General features: G+C 35.0%; 1 protein-coding gene across 1 annotated transcript; it reads right to left on the minus strand.

Annotated features, from left to right (window-relative positions):
• Window positions 1-16,803: 16,803 nt before the first annotated feature.
• LOC18439168 (putative carboxylesterase 6) lies at window positions 16,804-19,339 on the minus strand. Its single transcript, XM_006849340.3, has one exon. It carries the CDS (start codon window positions 18,010-18,012, stop codon window positions 17,062-17,064), a length of 951 nt encoding a protein of 316 aa, XP_006849403.1. The 5' UTR covers window positions 18,013-19,339; the 3' UTR covers window positions 16,804-17,061.
• Window positions 19,340-23,303: the final 3,964 nt, after the last annotated feature.

Below are 23,303 nucleotides of genomic sequence, written 5' to 3' on the forward strand. Positions count from 1 at the left end.
TCACTGCCTGCCATTGTTGAGTCTCTCTCTAGCTGAGCTACCAGGAATTCTAGAGAGACACCAAACGGTCAAACCAACAAAATTCAGTTTCCACACCCGTTTAAGGCTCAGGTTATGTCATCATGTTGTAATATCAAGTTTGAAATCCCAATAGCCAATACAATAAATGCAGGAAAAAATTCCATATAAGACCTGTTTTTAGCTTTTTCGTTTTGGGACACCTGCAACCTTTTATATTCAACTATCATCGGATACATTGGGGTTAAATAAAAAAGGGGATGTACTACTGTGGGACTATAATATAAGTTTACTCCCTTTTACTTACTTGGCAGGATTTTTTTAATTTTAAAATTTTTAGAACCACCTAATTATCACTAGATAATTAATTCTAAAAGTTAAAATTTGAAATTTAAAATTTTTAAGTTCTAACATTTAGATCTCACCTTTTCAAAATTGGATGGTCTTTGATCAACCTTGAGACATTAGTTTTTCAAGTTTGAATTTAACCGCAAGGCATTTAGGAGTTTATATGATCTGTCGGATATTTTTATTGGACAACTTAGGGGAAAAAAGCACGCAGGGGGAGGGATGCCCCTCGTAGTTTTTGGGGAAACATCCAATAATAATAAAAGAACGCAAAAGATGTCGTTTAAGTAAAAGGCTCTTAAAAGTAAAGGTGCTTGATACCAATATATTCCGAAGTAGTATGCGCTTTGGTCCCATAAAAACCGATCGGACCACTGTCTCGGCCAGTTTAACAAGATCTTAAAAAAAATGAAAGAACACCAATTACAATTCAAGAATGTGTAACATATTAAAAAACATTGCCCACTTTCTTTGCCAGTCAAACTACTCAAACTAGTTGGTATGGATTTGTCACAAACATGCAAACACTAGTTTTGACTTATTTTTTTATCAAAATTGGTTCTTACTCTCGACCAAACTGCCGAAAGCACCAGTCAGCGGTCTAATTAATTAGACTGGTCGTTTGTTCCGGTCTTGATAATTATGTCTTATATGGAAAGAGAATTTGTTTTACAGACTTTTCCCAAAGTCCATAAACTTCTAGCCCCATGAGGTTGGGGCCTATTTTTTAAAACACAAAAATGAAAAGGGCATTTTTTGAGAAAACACTTAAATAATTAGGGTTTTTCATAAAAATGGATCTTTTTTATTTTTTAGAGAGAGAAGTAAATAAAAAAAACTACACAGAGGTTAAATACCTTTTGTTTCTCTATCTAGGATTTTCTGATGTGCAGAAAAACTTATAGAGGGTTTTCTTCCAAAATCTCAAAATGTTTGGAGCTTCCTAAATGATTGAAGCTGGTGTTCTTCAATGTTGGAAAAAAGTTATTCTTTTGGGAAAGGGAGGATGATGAAATAGTTCTCATAGATGTAATCCTATATGTTTCCTTATTTTTCATGTTTCTAATCCTCAAGTTATGGTCAGTTAACTTGAGAAGAACTGTTGTAATTATTTTTCTGTATGGCAGATTTCATATGTAGGGCCCCATGGTTTTTCCATTTTTTGAAGGGTTTTCCACATAAATCTTGGTGTTCGATTTGTTTCTGATTTCCTGTAAATTTTTATATTTTTATTTTTTGGAGGTTTTGTTATTATATTTTGATTCACACTTAGGCGGGAAAGTATTGCTTCTCAACAAGTGGCATTAGAGCCTTGGTTATGGACTTCATTCTTTTTCTTCTTTGACAAAAAGTAAAAATGAAAAAAATAAAAAAATAAAAAATGTTGTGAATCATGGAAGCAAACACAAGTACAATGATTAGCATGAATGGAAACAATTGGTTGATTTGGAAGCCTAAGATGGAGGATGCTCTCTATTGCAAAGATTTATATGCTTCTATCGAGGGTGATGAAGCCAAACCAAAGGAGTTGATAGATGAGGAGTGGAAGAAGCTAAATCGGAAATCCGTTTGGTACATTTGACAATTGTTAGATGATATTGTTCACCATGTGTCAAATAAAACTTTGGCACATTTTCTATGGAAGAAGTTGGAAGGGTAGTATGAAAGATGGTGTTGGATGACGAGTTTCAGGTCCTATTGCTCCTCAATTCATTATCTGACAGCTGGGAGACATTGGTGGTGTCTCTTAACAATTATGCACTATATGGAGCAATAACAATGAATCAAGTTAGAAGCAGTTTATTGAATGAGGAAACAAGAAAAACATCCTTGGATTCCTGTCAATCATAGGATCTTGTCATAGAAAATAGATGGACAAATACAAGCAAGAATCCTAACAATTGTTAAAAATCAAGACGTAGGTCCAAATCTAGGTAGGGAATAAATTGCTACCATTATGGCAAGCCAGGATATACGAAAAGAGAGTGTAGAAGGCTTAATAAAGAAAAACAGGTTCGTCACAAAAAAAGAGGGACAAGTACAAGCAGTAACAATCGTGAAAGATCAAGACGTAGGTCCAAATCCAGGTAGAGAATAAATTGGTGTCCTTGTGGCAAGCCAAAACATATAAAAAGAGAGTATAGGAGGCTTAATAAAGAAATAAAGGAAGCAAAATGTCAAAAAAAACATAAACAAGAAAACAAGGAGACTGTTGTAGTTATCACAAATGGTGATATTATTACCTTTTTAGCTTGTGGAAGGGCTTGCTAGGTATGGCATGTCCAGATGCACACTGGGTTATTGATAATGGCACTTCCTACCATGTTACCCCACGAAAGGATTTCTTTACATCTTAAAAGTCAGGAGACTTTGGCATCATATGGATGTGAAACAATGGCACTTCAAAAGTTATGGAAAGCGATAATATTTGTGTTGAGACCAATTGGTCCACAAGGATGTTAAGGCATATTCCAGACCTACAGCTGAATTTCATTTTTGCTGACAAATTAAATGAAAAAGGCTATAATCATTACTTTGGTAGTGGGCATCGGAAGCTTATCAAACGGTCTCTTCTAGTAGCAAGGCGAAAGAAATGTTGCACTCTTTATAGGATACAAATACAATTACATATGGATAAAGTGAACACCATTGAGAAAAAATCAACAGCTAACCTGTGGCACAAGTGACTTGGTCACATGAGTGAGAAGGCACTACAAATCCTTGCAAAGAAACAACTTCTCTCTCATTGTTTGATCAGCAAACAATATAGAGTTTCATTTAAATACAACTCTCAAAGAAAAGTAAATAATTTGGATTTGTTTATTCTGATATATGTGGTCCCGAGAAAGTTAAAACTATTGGTGGTGCCTCTTATTTTGTTACATTCATTAACGATGCATCTAGAAAAGTGTGGGCATATGCTATGAAAACCAAAGACAAAGTCATTCAAATTTTCAAAAAACGTATGCTAAATTTGATAGGGAAACAGGAAAGCCTTTGAAATATATTCACTCAGATAATAGTGGGAAATATACTTCGAAGATGTTTTTGCAAAACTGTAAAAAGTATGTGGCATAAGACATGAAAAAACTGTTCCTAATACCCCTCAGTACAATAGCTTAGCAGAAAGGATAAATCACATTATTGTGGAGAGAATCAAGTGTGTGCTCTCACTTGCTAAATTGCCAACATCCTTTTAGTATGATTATTATCTTCAACTCCTTTGGAGGGAAATTACCTAGAAAGAGTGTGGACCGCGAAAGATGCCTCATATGAACACTTGAAGGTGTCTAGTTGCAAAGCATTTGTTCATGTACCAAAAGAACATAGGTCAAACTTGATGATAAATCAACACAATGTATCTTCTTGGGTTTTGCAGATTGCTAAAGTTTATAGGATTGAGAAGAAAATAATTTAATTAGAAGCAAGATGTCATACTTTGTGAGAATCAAACAATTGAAGACTTTGAAAAAGTTGAGAAACCTCAAGCCTTTGTGGATGACCTTATAGACCTTACTCCGATCCCTCCTCCAGTTGCATGTGAAGGTAGGGGAGATGTACAAGGAGATCATGAAGAAGTGGCAAGTGATAGGGGAGCAGTCCCCTCAAGAACCACTTGTTGCAACTTATTAAAAAAGAATAACACCTATGATTTGGTTGAATTACCAAAAGGCTAGAAGGCATTGAAAAATAAGTGACTCTTCAAGTCGAAGAATAAAGGTGAGAAACTTAGTACAAAGCTCATTTGGTTGTAAATGCTTTGAGCAAAAAAAGTATTAACTTTAATGGAATATTTTCACATGTTGTAAATGTGTCATCTATTCGTGTGATTCTAGGCCTAAGTGTAAGTTTGGATTTAAAGATGGAACAATTACATATTAAAATTGCCTTTCTTAATGGCGATTTGAAAGAAAAGATTATTATAGAACAACCATAAAGTTTTGTAGTAAAAGGTAAATAACACTTGGTTTACAAATTGAAGAAAAACTTGTTTCTATTGAAAGAGCCCCCAAGCAATGGTATAAGAAGTCTGACTCATTTTTTATGAGTTATGAATATAAGAGAACTATTGCAGATCATTGGGTTTGTTTTAGAAAGTTCTCTGCTAATGACTTTGTTATTCCTCTGCTTTATGTTGATCACGTGCTAGTTTTTTAGCAAGATATTCACAAGATTGACAAGTTAAAGAAAGAATTAAGCAAATCTTTAGACATGACGATTTGGGGCCAGCACAACAGATTTTGAGCATGAAAATGGAACGCGATAGGAAAATGAAAAAGTTACGGTTGTCACAAGAAATATATATTTGATGGGTACTTCAAAAGTTCAATATGAAGAATGCAAAGCCAGTTAGCACGTCACTTACATGACACTTTAAGTTTAATGCAAGACAAAGTTCTTCAAATAAGAAGGAAAAGCAAAAAAAGGGAAGATATTCCATATGCTTCAGTAGTAGGGAGTTTGATGTACGTCATAATGTACAAGGCTAGACATTGCACATGCAATGGGTGTGGTGAATAGATTTCTCGCCAAGCCTAATAAAAAACACTAAACAACAGTACAAATGGATTCTCATATATCTCAAATGTACATCCAAATTATGTTTATGCTTTGGAAGTCAAAAACTTGGGATAGATGGATATACAGATGCAGACATGGCTAGAGATCTCGATACCAGGAAATCCATATCAAGTTACTTGTTCACATTTGCAGGAGAGCCATTTCATGACAGTCCAAATTTTAGAAGTTTGTTGCTCTTTCCATAACAAAGACAAAATATACGGCGGCTACAGAAGCATGCAAAGAAATATTGTGGATGAAGAGGTTCCTAAGGATTTGGGTTTGAAGCAAGAAAACTATGTGGTTCATTGTGATATTTAGAGTGTCATTGATCTTAGCAAGACTACAACATATAATATCCGAACAAAACATATAGATGTATGTTACCACGGGATACGAGATGCCTTGGATAATCAATTGATGCGAATAGAGAAAATCCATACCGACAGCAATCCATCAATTATAATGACCAAGGCCTTAACAAAGAACAAGCTTGAGCTTTGTAGGTACTTGGTAGGTATAGGTGCAACTTGTATATAGGTATAATAGACACTAGATCCACTAAGCAAGGGGAGCCCTCCTCATAGGTCTAGAGGGGCAGATTGTTGCAGACTTTTCCTAAAGTCCATGGTTGGGGCCTATTTTTTAGGAAAGAAAAATTAAAAGAGTATTTTTAGAAGAAAAAAAAATTATAATCAGGGTTTATCATAAAAAGGGGTCTTTCTTATTTTTTAAAGAGAGAGGTAAACCAAAAAAATTACAGAAAGAGGTTAAAGTCATTTGTTTCTCTCTCTATATTTTTTTTTTATATGTAGAAAAATTGATTCAAACAAAAGGCGAATAGGGTTGGTTTGGCAACAAGCAGACGGCTCTCCGACTAGAAGGATAAGCTTAATCGACACTTCTTTCAAATCGGGAATGCTAATGGTTTATCTCAAAAGGTGAGCTTCCTAAATGATTGAAGCTAGTGTTCTCCAATGAAGGTTGGAAAGAAGTCGTTCTTTTGAAAAGGGGATGAAGATGAAATAGTTCCCACAGAGATAAATTTGTATTTTTCCTTATTTTTTTGTTTCTTATCCTCAAGTTATAGTCAGTTAACTTGGGAAGAACTATCGAAATTACTTTTCTGTATAAGGGATTTCATCTTTGGTGCCCTATGGTTTTTACCTTCTTTGAAAGGTTTTCCTCGTAAATCTTGATGTTTGGTTTGTTTGAAATTTCCTGTAAACAATTTTTGTTTTTTTTTCTTGGAGGTTTGGTATGTTTTTCTTTGATTCACACAGATGGGAAGGCATTGCTTCTCAACAATTTAGTGTCAAAGACCGCTCAAATAGATCATCTCGATATTGATAATTATAGGTCTAAAAATATATATTTCATGTCTTAAAACTAGTGTATCTCGTAATACATCATCTGGAGTAGCTTTACAATAAAATCCAAAGCAACACCTCTACACCCAACCAAAAAATACATTTTACTTGCCATAAAATACTCAAACTGATCTTTTCAACCCTAACAAATATGGGTCTGGGAAAAAAAAAGTATACAATGAGACCATTTATTTTTTAATACTAGGAGATCACAATCATTAGTGTCTGTCCGATTTCAAATCGGGTGGTTGTAAGTATATCATTGACTAGACTCAAACGTCCAAACAAAACTGTCACGAACTTTATGACACACTCAAAGCTATCCATTTTGACATTTAATCGCTACTAGCAATTGTAATGTCATTGTAAAAAAGATAAATGGTCTCGTAGTGTACAAACCCAAAAAAAAAATAAAAGTTAGATTTCAAGTCCTAAATATTCTATCTTTTGATACGCTATCAGCCATCCATTTTTAATTGTTCTTGTAGATCTACCTAATATATGTCATCTTTAGAACTTCAAATTCCTTATCATTTGTAGGCATTGGTCCCCTATTTATAGGTTTTAGCACATGTAGAAGATTGTCATGAGGATCATTTAAGGCCATTGATCAAGGAATTCTATGGGACAAAGGGGGCCTGATTCTATCCATCCATTTTCTTGTTTGCTATCACAATCAAGTGTAAAAATTAACACTAATATTCCTTAGTTCAAACCTAATTCCTTTTTAATCATTAATTCAGATGATCATTTAAGGCCCTTGATCAAGGAATTCTATGAGTGCAAAAGAGGCCTGATTCTATCAATCCATTCTCTTGTTTGCTATCAGAATCAAGGGTAAAATTAACACTAATATTCCTTAGCTCAAACCCAATTTCGTTTTAATCATTAAATTCAAGCCCAAATTTTCGTCAAATTTGTTCAAATTTTCTCATCAATGATCATGGTCATAATTAAGGGTAAATATATTTTTCTAAAATTCAAATTTTGGATCAAAGACTTAATTGCCTATTGTCGTCATACAATTTTGTGAGAGAGAGCTTGCAGAGAGGGGTGTGCCCCTAAGTATGAAATAAAATCTCTCTCCAAATTTCAAATTGAAATTTAAGTTTTTTCTCTCATTATCCAAGGAATCGAGGAGAGCATGCCAAGTGGCATGCAAGGAGATACTTTATTTCCCATAACCCATAAGGTTCAGATCATATTATCAAAAATCTATGCTCCTTTTATAAACTAGTTGCACCTCATGTGCTAAGCCATATCAACCCAATTTCCAAGGGAAAATATATGATGAGACCATTTACCTTTGGTATAAGGTGGTCACAATTAATATTGATCGCTGAATGTGAATTTAGGTGGATGCTTTTAATTCATTGACCAAGCTCAAAGTTCAAATTTTTTTTTTCCAACTTTGTGACATACCCAAGTTATCAGATTTCACATCGAAGGGTTGTAAGTAATTGTAACCTCCCTATACTAAAGACAAATGGTCTCATTGTATACAATTCTATGTAAAAATTATACTTATTAGCCCATCAAAAGTAGGGCTAAACTATACGCCCCTCATTATGATATCATGCTTATGTCACAAGCATATGGGTTGGAGGATCACATTCGTTCACAAGGGGCAATGTGTGGGGTTCTATTGGCCATTTAGCCTACCACATGTGCCAAGACTCCACATGTGCATCATCATTTGGGTTTTTGAAAAAGTTCTTTTATTCCATGAAAATCTCAAAATTAAAATTATCTAAAAATCATTGAAAGCTATTTTTGAATTTATTTTATCTAACTAATATGATTGGAAAAATCATGGAAGAAAAGCAAGTACGTTCAGGTTTAATACAAATGCTTTGGCTCATCTCGAAATATACAACCATTTTTTCAAACCAATATAATGGATCCATGTTTTGTAATATTTAGCAAGGGTTAATGCTTAGCACATCAAAGTCTATCCATATATAACATAATCTGAGGACTCGAGTGGATTACAGACGCATCCCATTTGGACAAGTAACACAGCACTACCATGCAGGTACAAGGATTCTTCTCTCAAGAACATGTACATGCTTCCTATTCGATGGATCAACTAGAAGGGCAACATCCCGGAAGTGCTGGTCAGATAGACATCTTGTAGAGTGTTGAAAGTTTACACAATTGTTTTAGCCAAGCATACCCATGCAGGGCCACAAACATGTCATCATAGATCACAATTCTATTATACCATTTTAGATCAAATTCCTTTACCAAAACACATCCATTGGGCTACTACCGGACTCGACTAACGGATAACCACCCCTCCAAACTAAAACATGGCTATGACTCTATGAGCCACCAATCCGGTGCCCCCATACTATAAGGCCTAGCTAGTCATTTGGATCCCTTTTGGATCACATACATACTCCCACTGAAGTTGAGTGTCATAAACATCTATGGTATCAAGGCCTTGAAATGTCACACGAACTCCATAAATGAGGCGCCTCAGTATGAGATTGGACTCATTTATAGAGCTTTCATTTGGAAAAAAGTACAAGGTCCAAAATAGTTGACAGTAACAAGGCACCAGAGGTCAAGTATTATTTGTGTGTTGTACCATAGTCTATTGGATAAAGTCCATGGTTTAAAGCTATATATTTCCATAGAACTTGATGGACTTTCCAATGCATAACTTAAATAAAGGTTCAAACCAAAAGGCACCTTCAAGTATACAAATAATTTATGGTTATCTATGTCTCATACTATTTAGAATAAGAAAAAAGGAATTGTTGGCATTTTCTATTTTGAAAAAAATACAAGTTGCTATGTCAAAATAATAATCTTTTAAAGCCTTACTCTTTGGAAATTATGAATTGAGAAGAGAAAGTCATGCTTAATGTAGGAATACCCTCTTTTATTGTATCATAAGAATAACACGGCTCATATGGAGCACGCTTACCATACAAATTGCAAGTGCATGTGCGAACACATAAGGGCACTTGAGGTACACTTTGTGAAGATGTGTCGGTAACTTTGAGAGATGCAGACAAAGTCACTCTCCTAGGTGTGTGGCCACTGATTGATGCAAGCGACACAATGTTGTACGAGTCACGCGTCATATCACCAAAGATGTGAGCATCAGACAGCCGATGTTGAGTAGTGGTGTTTCCTGATGAGCCGATGACGAGTAGTGGTGTTTCTTAATCAGCATCATCAGTGTCACTAGTTTAAGATATCATTTTGGTTCATGATGGTTTATTTTGAACTTTTTTTACTATTGGAAAACCAATTACGAATCAGTTGTGACTAATGAACGGTTAATAACTGTCAAACAATGTAGATGAACGACAATTCAGAATGTCACAATCTTAAAACCTTCCTCCTTTTAAGTGTTGCATATCAAGTCTTTTTATTCTCAGTACAGATGCTTCCTCAAAAACTTGGGCAGTTGTACCATTAATAAAGGAAGAAAATGATGAAAAAATTTGTTCTTATACCAATGAGCATCAAAAAGTCATGAACAAAATTACTGGCCAGCTGAAAAAGAACTTTTAGCTACAATAAGAGGATTAGAAAAATAACATCATTATTTAATGAGAGAAGAGTTTATTTTAAAGACCAACTCTGTTAACTTGGGTAGTTTATTAAAGAAAAAATTAGTATCTAGCTCTAAATTACATAGATATGCCTGGTAGAAATTTTTATTGTCACAATACACTTTTTCCATGGAAAGCATACGAAGCACTAACATGGAAATTAAAACGATAAGAATGATTCAAAAACCTCCCAGATAGTGGATTACTTATCCTATAATTACTGAAAAAGAAAGACAAATATTTTGTTAGAAATTAGAGATCTTTTTCCCAGACCAGCCCCATCAAATAATGATAACTACCCTACTATAGTTATATTTTATAACTTCATAATTTAAAATAATTTCAAAATAGAAAATGCCAACAATTCCTTTTTTCTTATTCTAAATAGTATGAGACATAGATAACCATAAATTATTTGTATACTTGAAGGTGCCTTTTGGTTTGAACCTTTATTTAAGTTATGCATTGGAAAGTCCATCAAGTTCTATGGAAATATATAGCTTTAAACCATGGACTTTATCCAATAGACTATGGTACAACACACAAATAATACTTGACCTCTGGTGCCTTGTTACTGTCAACTATTTTGGACCTTGTACTTTTTTCCAAATGAAAGCTCTATAAATGAGTCCAATCTCATACTGAGGCGCCTCATTTATGGAGTTCGTGTGACATTTCAAGGCCTTGATACCATAGATGTTTATGACACTCAACTTCAGTGGGAGTATGTATGTGATCCAAAAGGGATCCAAATGACTAGCTAGGCCTTATAGTATGGGGGCACCGGATTGGTGGCTCATAGAGTCATAGCCATGTTTTAGTTTGGAGGGGTGGTTATCCGTTAGTCGAGTCCGGTAGTAGCCCAATGGATGTGTTTTGGTGAAGGAATTTGATCTAAAATGGTATAATAGAATTGTGATCTATGATGACATGTTTGTGGCCCTGCATGGGTATGCTTGGCTAAAACAATTGTGTAAACTTTCAACACTCTACAAGATGTCTATCTGACCAGCACTTCCGGGATGTTGCCCTTCTAGTTGATCCATCGAATAGGAAGCATGTACATGTTCTTGAGAGAAGAATCCTTGTACCTGCATGGTAGTGCTGTGTTACTTGTCCAAATGGGATGCGTCTGTAATCCACTCGAGTCCTCAGATTATGTTATATATGGATAGACTTTGATGTGCTAAGCATTAACCCTTGCTAAATATTACAAAACATGGATCCATTATATTGGTTTGAAAAAATGGTTGTATATTTCGAGATGAGCCAAAGCATTTGTATTAAACCTGAACGTACTTGCTTTTCTTCCATGATTTTTCCAATCATATTAGTTAGATAAAATAAATTCAAAAATAGTTTAAAATAATTTAAAATAATTTAAAATAATTTTTTCAAATAATTTAAAATAATTTTTTTTATTTGATGCAATAAATTGTACCCTTGCATTCTAATGAAGTAAGTAATTGGAAAATTATCTCTTCAGTGAAATTGTTTTCTTAGTGCGTTAATTCGAGAGTCCAACTATCTTTAATATTGTTCCTGAAGGGGATGAGTTCACTAGGACAAGGTACTGCTCTAGGTGGCTATTGGGGTAGATTGCATCACACCCAGTGGGACTATAAATTTGAATAAGTCTCTCATGCATCTTGATAGGATTCTCTTTCATATCTTCCTCGTAGAAATCACTGGTGTAGGAACGGTCCGATAAGATGGTTTTGTCTTCTCATCATTTTCATCTCTTCTTTCTCTTTAAAACAAAAATAACTCTATTTCACTCCGTTTGACATTTCGTCCAAGAAGTCGTAAGATGGATTTGGCTCTCTCATCTATTTCTCTTACTATATCTCCCCCTTGAGCGTCCAAGAAGTCGTAAGATGGATTTGGCTCTCTTATCTATTTCTATTACTATATCTCCCTCTTGAAAGAGAGAAAGAGAGAAGAATCAGTCAAATGTCCTTCTGCATGCATTCTCTCTCTGTGTCTCTTTGAGGGTTTGCTTTTAATCTTTATTATCCAAAAATACAGAAAATAAAGCCAGTCTTTTGTGTGCAATTGTTCAGTCTTTTGTGTGCAATTGTTCAGAGTTAGTTTTGGTATGCTTGTTTTTGTTTCTTTTTATTCAAAAAAAAAGAATCTACAAAAGAAAATATCCTTGCAATCTTCTCTCTCCTCTTATGGTATAAGCGCCCTAGGCCGTTCCTAGACTTGCAATCTATTTTTCTAGTCAGTTTATTTCTCAAGTCTCTCATACGCGCTTTGTAAAAGCATAGTGGGAATTTGGTGCCACTCTTCGCCACAGTGGACTCACTCTCTTTGTAAAGCAGACTAAGGATAATTGAGCTCTCATGTTAATACATCAAGAAGAAGGTCTCAATCAAGAGACAATTTTGATTTTACAATGTGCTTGCTTCATTAGAATGCAAGGGGTACAATTTATAAACATTGGGAGGGAAACTTTATTCTTGCTTTGCACTAAAATTAAATAAAAAAAAGATACATCAAATCCTACTTTATATCAAATCAAATAAAAAGTAAATAACTAGTAACACCTTTACATTACTTCAAAAAAGCTAAGGCATAGTAAAACTTTAAATCTTTTCAAAAAAAAGTAAATGAATAGGAAGAGCTACATAATAGTAGAACTATGCAAAAACCAAAAGTATTTCCAATGCTTTACGTCTTCTTCGAAAGGACTATTTCTTCACAGCTATCCACGTATAATCTTGCTCCTGATTTTAATCTTTTTCTGGCAAGCCAACTTCTTCTGCTTGGTTGAATCGTAAAAATTTTATCTGATGTGACCCAAGATCTTCTAGCAAGATTATCAAATAATAGTATTACCCAATCTAGTACATCTTGGCCTAAAATTCTCCATCGTCCTTTTCTCTGAGCAGTGGAGCAGGTGAAGAAAAGCCTTGTTGAGCAGTTGAGAATTTTGGGTTTGCCGGTAAAAAAATTTAATTTAACTTATAATAATGAACCTTCTAGTTAAGGAAAGGGGGAATTTCAGGTTAGGGGAGAGAGTACTGGACCACTATCCAGTCACAGGGAGTACATCTAGTTCTATTTTTGATAAAATGCCAATATGCATTGTTTATGGAAATCTTTTTTTTTTTTTTTTTGTTAAAAATACTATTTATAATATTTAAAAGAAGACCATTAGTTTCTACTTGGGATAAAATCCCAATATGCATATCTTTCAGGGGCTTACTCTTTTTCTTTTTACTAACACTGCTAACTTGAGGAAGACTTTTTCCTTGTAATTGACATCAAAGTTGAACATGCAAACAATAGAAAACATCAGAGTCAAGTATAATGCTATTTTGTGCAGTACTATATCTAAATAGAATAATATGCAGAGGTGTTCTCCAATGTCCAAAAATTGGATGGCACACTATGGGATCTTTTGGTAAGTAGTCTATCACATGCCTAATGTAATGCACATGCGGTTGTACTCATGGTTGGTTTTTCCTACTGTGTTAAAAGCCAAATCAGTTGAATTGGCCTCTAGTTGTACCTGTCTGGATTGGTCGGATCGGCTTCTGGATCTGTGGGAATTAGATGAAAAGCATAGAAAACAAAATCAGGTGGAATGAGGCAATTCTAAAGTCTATAAGCGTGAATAACCCAACCACCGATTTTGAGTGGGCTTGGCATTTCTTAAAACTCTTATAAACTCGGACATGGACTAGGCATTGCCACTATCAAAAGTAACTTGCTAAGAGACTGTTACACATTCATTGGAGGTGTTTAACGGATTCATTTTTGTTACAAATTCTTACAATTTGTAATTAAGAGATTAAGAACCTTCTAGTTTTAGGGCGGGGCATATGGAGTTGATGTTGAAGAGCTCTCACAATTTTCAGGCCTCATGGGCCATGAGTGTTCATTAACATGAGAAGAAATACCGTATATGTTCGAAATTATATTACTGGATTTAAGTGTGTTGCATGTATGTATGAACTACAAGTTTAGTAGAATATTTGAAAATTGGTTGTAAACTATTTTAACAATGAAAGTTTTGGAGTATTAATTATTTCGACCTTATGTTTTAAAAGCTCTTTAAAATATAGCAAATTGAGTAATGAATGAAATTTAAGAGTATTAAGAATTGAAAATGCAAAATTGAAAGATATTAAACATGTTTTCTGTTCTAATATTGTAATTAGAAAAGAAAGTATAAAAATAATAGTAAAATAAAATATAATTGACATAATTTTTATTTTTTTGTGAAAATTTTTTGAGTAATGAATGAAATTTAACTGTACTAAGAATTGAAAATGCAAAATTGAAAGATATTAAACATGTTTTCAATTCTAACTTCTAATATTGTAATAAGATAAAATAAAATATAAATGACGTAATTTTTATTTTGTTGTGAAATAGTTTATTTTGTACAATCAAAGATTTTTGAGATATCCAATGTCCAAGCATCATAAAAATTTAAAGCGCTTGATTTTTAAAATCCCCGGTGTGTCCTCCTCCTTCCCAAAGGGCTACTTTAGCTAATCCAGGCATTTCTTCCAATTCTTTTGCCTCCACCATTTGAATTCAATAAAAATTAGTCTAAAAAAATGTTCAACTTATGTTGTAGAATTGAATAAATTTTACATTCAGTAAGTTACAGATATAAACCAAGGTTTTAAAAATCAGAGGACTGGACCAGAACGGGACGGTTAATATCAGAAATCGTCGGGGCCAGTTTGGTTCTGCCTAATTATCGGAAACCGGCTGGTTTTTTGGCCGGTTTCATTGACATAACCGGCCAGTTCCACTTTATTTTTTTAATATTTTTCAATTTTTTCCCTAATTTTTAAAAAAATTTATTCACTAGTTCACTAGGGTGGATCGCCGATCCAAACCGCCGATCCTCTGACCCGAAGGGGCAATCCAGGTCACCGAACTTTTTTAAAACCATGATACAAACAAATGAGTTATTGAGTTGGTGCTTAATTGAAGTGAAATTTGAGTTTCGAGTTGGTGCTTATTTGAAATCCAATTTTCTTATTAGGAAATCTAGCTGAGTCAAACTCCCAATTTTCTTTGTTTTGACATTAAAATGTGCCATTTGAAATCAAGATCATTATGGGTGATTTTAGGTCATGTGAAATCTCTTTAAAAAATTGTTTCATAAGGTGGGGACCGCATTCATCTTAAAAATGGATGCAAATAGTTGGTCTATTTAAAAATAATTGAAACTAACAGTTCGAATGTTTTTTTAATAGAATTATAATTTTAAAATTTATTTATTTATTCGTATTTATTATTTTCATGTTAGAGATCACATATCCTTAAAAATTAAGTCCAAAAACCCTCTTAAAAATAGATTTTTAGAGGTGACTCATTTCTACATGGACACGTAGAAACCGTGGCCAATCTCTTTTGAAAATCTCACTAAGAATGAGAATTTGAACCCCCTTTCCCAGAATTTGAACCCCCTTTCCCATTATTTTGTGCAATGACGTGAATCTTGGGCGCTTTCATGACGGCCCTTACCCATGAAATAAAATATAGGAAAGTAGTGGTTTGCTCCGAATGGACGGCTAGGATGCTTCAACCATAATATCAACCATAATATCACAAGTAGGATGCTTCAACCATCATAACACAAGTCACTGACCCTAGGATGCTTCGGCCATAATATCACAAGTAAGTCATTGAATGTTTGATCTAAAGTTGATGTCTCACAATATTTTGTTTTTAATTTTTTACAAATCAAATTTTGATATGTGTTATCATCTCAATAGAGCGTACTTTAAAAATATTAAAAACTATTTTTGAAAAAATGAAATGTCCAAGTAAAAGTTTAAGAGAGGAGTGGATGCCCCAGATTTAGTGTCAAAATGTTTAGTAGAAAAAAATAAAAAATAAAATAGTGTATAGGCTTGTTAGTATTGGGCATCCATCCATTCAAATTGAACGGATGGGAGAAGAGGAGTGTAGAAAATATGTATATATGGATGAGGAAGTATAGTGAGTTTTCTCCTAAGTTCTTTTGAATAGTAGATTCATACCAAGCTTTTTTTGGGTAATTAGATTCATACCAAGTGTCATAAAAAATCTTAAATAACTTTTAAAACGAAATGCAAACGTGTACGAATCCCTAAACCCACAACACCTTTTCAATAGGGAAATATATATTTCCCACGGTTCATTTTTTCATTTATTTTTCCTTTAATTATTGCACTATCTGCACCATGGTCTCCCATTAAGCTAAGAATTTTTTTTAAAAAAAAATTGTTTTTTTAAATCTCTTAAAAACTGACTTTGTCAAATGATCTTCAAGAGTATCACCTATTTTTCAGATGAATGATATAAATGTCCAAATTGTTTTTTTCAAAAAACTACTTCATTAAAAAGAAAAGATTTCTTTCCATGTTTCTTGATATTTTGCCTCTAATTTTTTAGTGGGAAGCCAACATATTACTGACTTTTTGATTTGTCTCTATATTGATATGGGTTATGTTAGAGTATTCATACTATGGAGTAATTTATCATTGTACTCAACAAAATTTGGACACTTATAAACTATTGTTTTGTATATGAAACATTTTTTTAATAAAGATATTTTTTGTCATTAGGATGGATGTGATGTTATCCATTTGAGGTGTGATACCACCCACATGGAGCATTAAATACTACTAGTGTGCACTATGTAAATGATGTTACACCCATGTGGATGACGTCACATCTATTCTAATAATAAAAAATATCCTTATTAAAAAAATACTCCATATACAAAACAAAAGTATATAAATGTTCAAATTTTATTTAATACAATGATAAATTACTCCATAGTTTGAACACCATAACATAACCCATTTGGTATCAGCTAATTTTGCGCTTATCATGATATGCTTTTCAATCAAACCAAGAGAATGAATGAAGAAAAAGCATTTCACTCTAAAGCATGCACAAAACAACGGAAGATGTTTATGTAACCCTCTTAATTTTCTGCATGAAATAACTCAAAGAGACACAATTATTTCACTCATGGATACATTACCTTTTCCACATCTACACAAAAGCATGCAACATAATATAAGCATTATTTTCTCGTAGAACCATAAGCCATGTAAAACCCAACATAATAAAAGCATTATTTTCTCATAAAAATCTCCTCCCAATTTCACCCATCTGCATTATTGTTGCAAGAGAGGATTTAGAACCCCATAAAACCTCCCTCCAATTTAGCCCTCCTTTTTGAAGCCACCACACCTCTCCATAAAACTTACCGTCTTCTCCACCATATCATCAGCTTCAGGACTATTCTCTGTGTCCTCCTCAAACATAAAACAATGCCTCATCTCCTCATACCACACCACCTCCACCATCTGCCCCATCCCCTCCATTTTCTCACAAAATTCAACCTGCCTATCCCTAAACAGATCCTTTCCCCCCACCACCACAAGGCATGGCGGCAGCCTTGTCTCTGCGACGGGTGGCACTCTCGGGTTCAGCATGAAGTAGTTCTTATCCTCCCCTGGAGGCAATGCCATCCTCGCCGTAGCATCCACTTGCACCAGCTCCTTGGGGCTATCGGTCTCAGACGCGCTTCTTTCCTCCTTAATAAACCCGGGGTGGAATAGCATGAGTCCCACTATCTCGACACGGTTATGTGGTTCCTTGCAGTGGTGCAGCGCACAGTTGTACACTAAATCACCGCCTGCGCTATCCCCAGCAAGGAACACATGCCTGCAGTCCGTACCCTTCAGCCATAGGTCGGTTGAGGTGGTGAGGGAGGAAATGGCGTCGAGGCAGTCATGGAAGCCGACAGGGAGGCGGTGCTCGGGTGCCAGGCGGTATGCGACCGACGCCCAGAGAGTGCTTGTTGCAGTGGCAAGGCGAGAAATGAATCGAGTGTAGAAATCCCAGGCAGGGTCCCCAAAGCAAAAGCCGCCCCCATGGAAATAGACGGCAAGGGGCACATTTTGCTGGTGGTGCGGGAGGAAGAGGCGGGCCCAAAGGCCTGTGACAGGGTTCAGGACGACATCTTTGCTGGCGACAGTGGCATCGGTCGGGAATTCGGTAGGGGGAGTGGTGGTGTGCGAGTTGTGGCGGACAATTGAGCCATCATAATAGATGGTCACGATGCCGGGAAGCTCATCAACTACTGTTTTGTCACCATCACGAGCCGCCATTGTTGTTAGAATATCCTTCCTCTATGAGGTTAAACTATAAGGATTTAAAGGTGAGCAATATACGGTATCCAGTAAAATCGACTCAACCAAGGTACTCAAATGAATACGGGGATTTCCGGTTTTAGAAACCGCAAGACCTCTAGGATGGATTCTACTGGTGGAATTTTGGATTAGAAACCATAAAACCTCTAATTTAGAAAAAGTAATGGCTCCCAGTTGAGCTATATAGTGATGGGCACTGCAGTTATGGCTCATTTACTATAAATGAGGAGACCACTGGAATTTTTCATATAGAACAGGACCACCTGAGCCAAGGTTCTAAGCCCATGTTTAGAAACCAACCTGAATTTGGGAATATCATCTGGTCCCAAGACAAAAGACTAAATATGTGAGTTTTCATGACCTGGCTTGAATATCGCATTTCATCAGTTAAAAAGATAATTTATTTTGAGCTTGAAATATTCGACCTTTAGAAATTGATGCAGTTGGAAATTACCGATACTGATAAATACAACCTTATTTTAGAGAGAGAAAAAAGAAAATATGACCTTTGTGTTTTATTTTTATTCGACAGTTGTTTCAAAACAATTACTTTCTTGGGCTACCATTGGGATCTTTTGTGGTGGTGAAAAACCATGATGTTATAAAAACCTCACCTTCCTCTTTACATTTATGCCATTTTTTTCTTGCAAGCATGTTGTCCATGGTAAGCATGATGTGCCTCCACAAGATGCTGCATTAACTGTCATCTTGTGTTGTGGCAATACCATATATTTTAGTTAATATTCTTTGGACACATATTAAATGATGTGTTGCCTATTGCATCATGGCATATTAACCCATGGATGCCTTGTAAGAGAGTTTTTTCTTTTGGTTTATTTTGGTTTATGAAGAGTTATTGAAAAGGATCTCTCATTTTGGTAAAATTAATGGTTCTCTCTCTTCCAAAACATTACCGATTTACCATTTTTGAATGTGAAACTTTTCTTTTTCTTCAAGACCTGTTCTTTTGTGGTGGTGAAAAACCACCATGTTATAAAAACCTCACCGTCCTCTTTACATTTATGCCATTTTCTTCTTGCAAGCATGTTCTGCATGGTAAGCGTGACGTGCCTCCCCAAGATGCTGCATTAATTGTCACGTGGTACTACTATATATTTTAGTTAATCTTCTTTTAACACATATTAAATGATGTGCTATCTTTTGGAAGGATTTTATGATAAATCACGGTGTATAAATTTTAAAAAAAAAAATTATTCTTACACAGGCAAGGTCACTTACAAGGTCCAATTATAATCAAATCATACTTGAAATAAATAAAATAAAAATAAAATCAATTATCAATTATTGCATCTTCAAATACAATTCTTTAGTCAAGAAACAAAAAGTAGACTTTAATGTTTTTATGGGAAGAGAAGTAAATATTTAAAAAGATAAAATTGTCGAAGATTACTTCAACCGGACTTAGTACATCCCACGTCGAGTTTCCTCCTTTTGGTGGTGCTCGGGATCTATAATCGGTATGTTGATTTCGTACTATGGTAAAAATCTACTCAATGACTTAATCTTCATCAAACTTTTTAGTTTGATTTTAGAGAGATGAGAGATGAATATGAAGAGAGAGGGAGAGATCTACTAGCAAGGGGTTCCACCGCTTTGCCACCCACAAAGAATAGAGGTGGTGCGTGCCACCAAAACATAGTGCAACTTAGAGAAAGATAAAAGTGGGGCATGCCTCCCCTTTGGAAGAGAGGAGAGTTTTGGATAGGGAGATAGAATGGTTAAACAGAGAGAAGAGAATACCTATGTCATTTTATGAGGGAACACCTCATTTTATAAATTTTCTATGCCATCGATTTTGCCTCAATTCGTAGGGTCAAATCTCAATCGACGATCTAAGAAGACTTGTGGGGTGAGAGATTTGAGCCATCAATCTCTTTGATCTACCATCAAGATTCGAAGAGATGAGCTAGAGCCTTATCCTCCATTGCCTAAATATATTCCCATCAAATAAAGAAAGCGTATATTTTAATATATCAAATCTTTATTTATTTGATCAATCAATCTTGATTCAAAGAATTAGTAAATATCTAAAATATTCAATCTTATTGGTTGTACTTAAAAAATAAGCCAACCAAGAGGATAAACATTATTCTCAAGAATATTGTGTGAATGAGTTGGGGCGTGCCACCCTTTTGGTGGCCACGTGTGGGCCACATCTAATCCACATCTTTTAAAATTTTGGGCCCCATATTTTATGGAGGTCTCAAATACTTTCAGAAAATATTTTATTTCATATTTAGAATATTTAAATCTTATACTTATTTAAAATATTGAAAAATTAATTTCTCATAATTTATAAATTCAAATGATAAAAATAAAATTTCAGAAGATTCACAAAAATTCGAATAAACATTCTAACAATCACATATCATAAAATTAATTAATTTTGATGGGAATCAGATCCGTTAGATCTAAGAAATTATCAATACATAGCAGCACTTCACCTTCAACTGCGAATCGCAATCCGCTTAGCTTTCTCAAACTGACCCAACAGTTTCCATGACCCACAGTCCACTACAGGGGTTCATGATTGGACTACCAAAGCCAACCAATAGACTTAGGGACGGAATTCCAGTTTATAGATTTCAGGTTCTCCCCTAGAGACAAAAAATCATGGTCCTCCAGACGATGATACAACCATGACTCTATGGTGCATAGCGGTAATCTCTCGCACATGTACATGCTTTACCCTCATTGGTGAATCTCAAAACGGCTATCTATCTACATGTCGTGTGATGATATAACGATAAGGTTTTAGCCCTATCTCTAAAGGCTATTCATCATATGCAAGGGCCACACAGTCCCTTGGCTCTCATTTAGGCATACTCCGACCTCATCAAAGGATAACCCACTAAATCCTTCTCGGTAGATCCCTAAGTCCAAGTATCTTGGGTTTTTTCAAACCTCGGCTGGCCTAGGTCGTCGAGCCTAGTCCGAGTATCAGCAAATAACATTTTCTACGTATGGTCCACAAAAGGACCACACTCCCACTCATACAAGCTCTCATAAGGCCTTTAAAGGCCACATAAACCCAATACCTTTTGCATCATGGCATATTAACCCATTGATACTTTAGAAGAGAGTTTTTTCTTTTTGTTTATGAAGAGTTATTGAAAAGGTTCTCTCATTTTGCTAAAATTATGCCATGATCTTCGAAATCAATCCAATAGGGGCACTACAAAATGGAGGATGGACACAGAGGCTACTAGACATGTTTGTAATGACAACAACACGTTTAGGACTTACGAAATGGTGGGGACGACACTATCCTGTATATGGGCAATTTGTACTCCTCAAAGATTATTGGTAAAGGGATTGTTGAATTAAAATTCATGTCTGGTAAAGTTTTCACCCTTCCGAATGTATATCATGTCCCCGCAATCCAGAAAAATTTGGTGTTTGTATACTTTTCGAATAAGAGGGGTTTCAAACTTGTCTTTGAGTCTGACAAGTTTATCTTGTTAAATAATGAAGTCTTTATAGGAATAGGGTACGCCTCGGAAGGCTTGTTCAAGCTCAATGTACATAATGAAACAGGTGCATCTACTTCTGTGTATATGCTCGATTCCTTTTCTTTATAGCGTGCTAGATTAGGTCATATTAATTATCATGCTTTTTTTTCAAAAAAAAATGATTACTTTAGACCTTATTCCTAAGTGCGCGAATTTACAAAATACTATGTGTGATGCAATCAAAGATCACAAACCCTTTCCTAAAGCGAAAAGAAGTTCTGGGATACTAGAATTGATACATAGTAATGTCTATGATTCGAGAAGTGTACAATCTCGTAGTGGGAAGAAATACTTTATCACTTTCATAGATGATTTTTCAACACACACACACACGCAAATAAAACATATTTGTGGTATTTGTATGACCCAAAATTTTGTAAACACACTCTCTTCATCTTAATACTCAATCTAAAAAAAAAACAATCACCCCCTATATATGCTCAAAATGAGTCCCCTCCAACAATGAATCTAGACCATCCATTTGATGAATTTTAAGATCTAGGCCTTTATACTTTCAAAATCAGTTTTTTCTTTTTTAACATTGCTAATCTAATGATAATAAAGTTATCTAAAAACTACTTCTTCTAATGAAAATTTTGAGGTGCACCCTAATTTGATTATTTGTAGCCTCAAACTTATAAAAAATTTCCATATCTCTATCTATATATATATATATATAGGGTTATTCTATGGTTAACGCGTTTAAAACACATCATCAAATTTAGGATAGGGTGTGAATATCAAAATGACTTAAAATACCTTTCTCAAGAATTTTTGTATCACCCAAACATTTTAGGGAAAATAGTCTTCTTTCTTTTCTTTTTCTTTTTTTTTCATGGGTAGAGAGAGAGATTGGGGGGCTTCACAGGGTCGAGAAAGAGAGAGATTTGGGTCTTCGCGGGGTAGAGAGAGAGATGCAGATGGCTGCTGCGGCAAAAAGCACGGGGTAGAGAGAGAGACATGCACAAAAGGAAAAGGTCTCTCAAAGACTAGGGCCACCACCATCGCTCTCAATTTCTTCCTTTGTATTATTGAAACCCACGTAGAAATGTGAGAAAAATCAGTCATGCCAGACAATCCTTCTTCCTATTTCTCTCTACTGAAGTCCTGGTTCTCTTTATCTCTCTTATTTTTGTTTATTTCATCCTGATGTTTAATGGAGCGCTCTCTCTCTGTGTTTTTTTTTTCTTGAATTTGGTAAGGAAAGTGAGATGTTTTACTTGTTGCAGTTTTGTGCTTGGGCGTGATGTGAAAGTGGGGAGATAGATAACAGTAAGTTTTGGTCTTACCAGACCAACAACTTTTTCAATACAAAAACTTTGCCAAGAAAAGATAACAGTAGTTTTGGTCCTACTGGACCACCAACTTTTCCTTGCCCTCTTGATGAAATGCCAATAGTCGTTTCCTTTACTGAACCTTCTCTCAGTCACCAAAACTTACTAAAACAAGTCATGGGTTGTTGCTATCAGGGTTTATGATGCATCATGTGAACGTCCAACTTCTATTTGCTGGAAACAAATGGTGGCTCATCCACTACATTGAAATCCGGTGGGCCCATTGAAACTTTTTTGGAAAAGTAGTTTCTCTCAATTGCCATACGCCTTAAATTTCCTTTTGTTTTAACCTTTTCTGTTTCTCCCTAAAACAAAAAGCAAGGTGAGCTACTTTCTGATCATTAGACTCTTTCACAAAGTTCATATAATTACATCTCTAATT

The sequence above is a fragment of the Amborella trichopoda genome, chromosome 2 (genome assembly GCF_054954075.1).
Source record: "Amborella trichopoda isolate Santa Cruz 75 chromosome 2, AtrichopodaSantaCruz75HAP2 v2.0, whole genome shotgun sequence".
In the NCBI taxonomy this organism is placed as follows: Eukaryota; Viridiplantae; Streptophyta; class Magnoliopsida; order Amborellales; family Amborellaceae; genus Amborella; species Amborella trichopoda.

Coding starts and splice junctions, on each gene's coding strand:
- LOC18439168 (XM_006849340.3), bottom strand. CDS start 18,012: ATGGCGGCTCGTGATGGTGACAAAACAGTAGTTGATGAGCTTCCCGGC.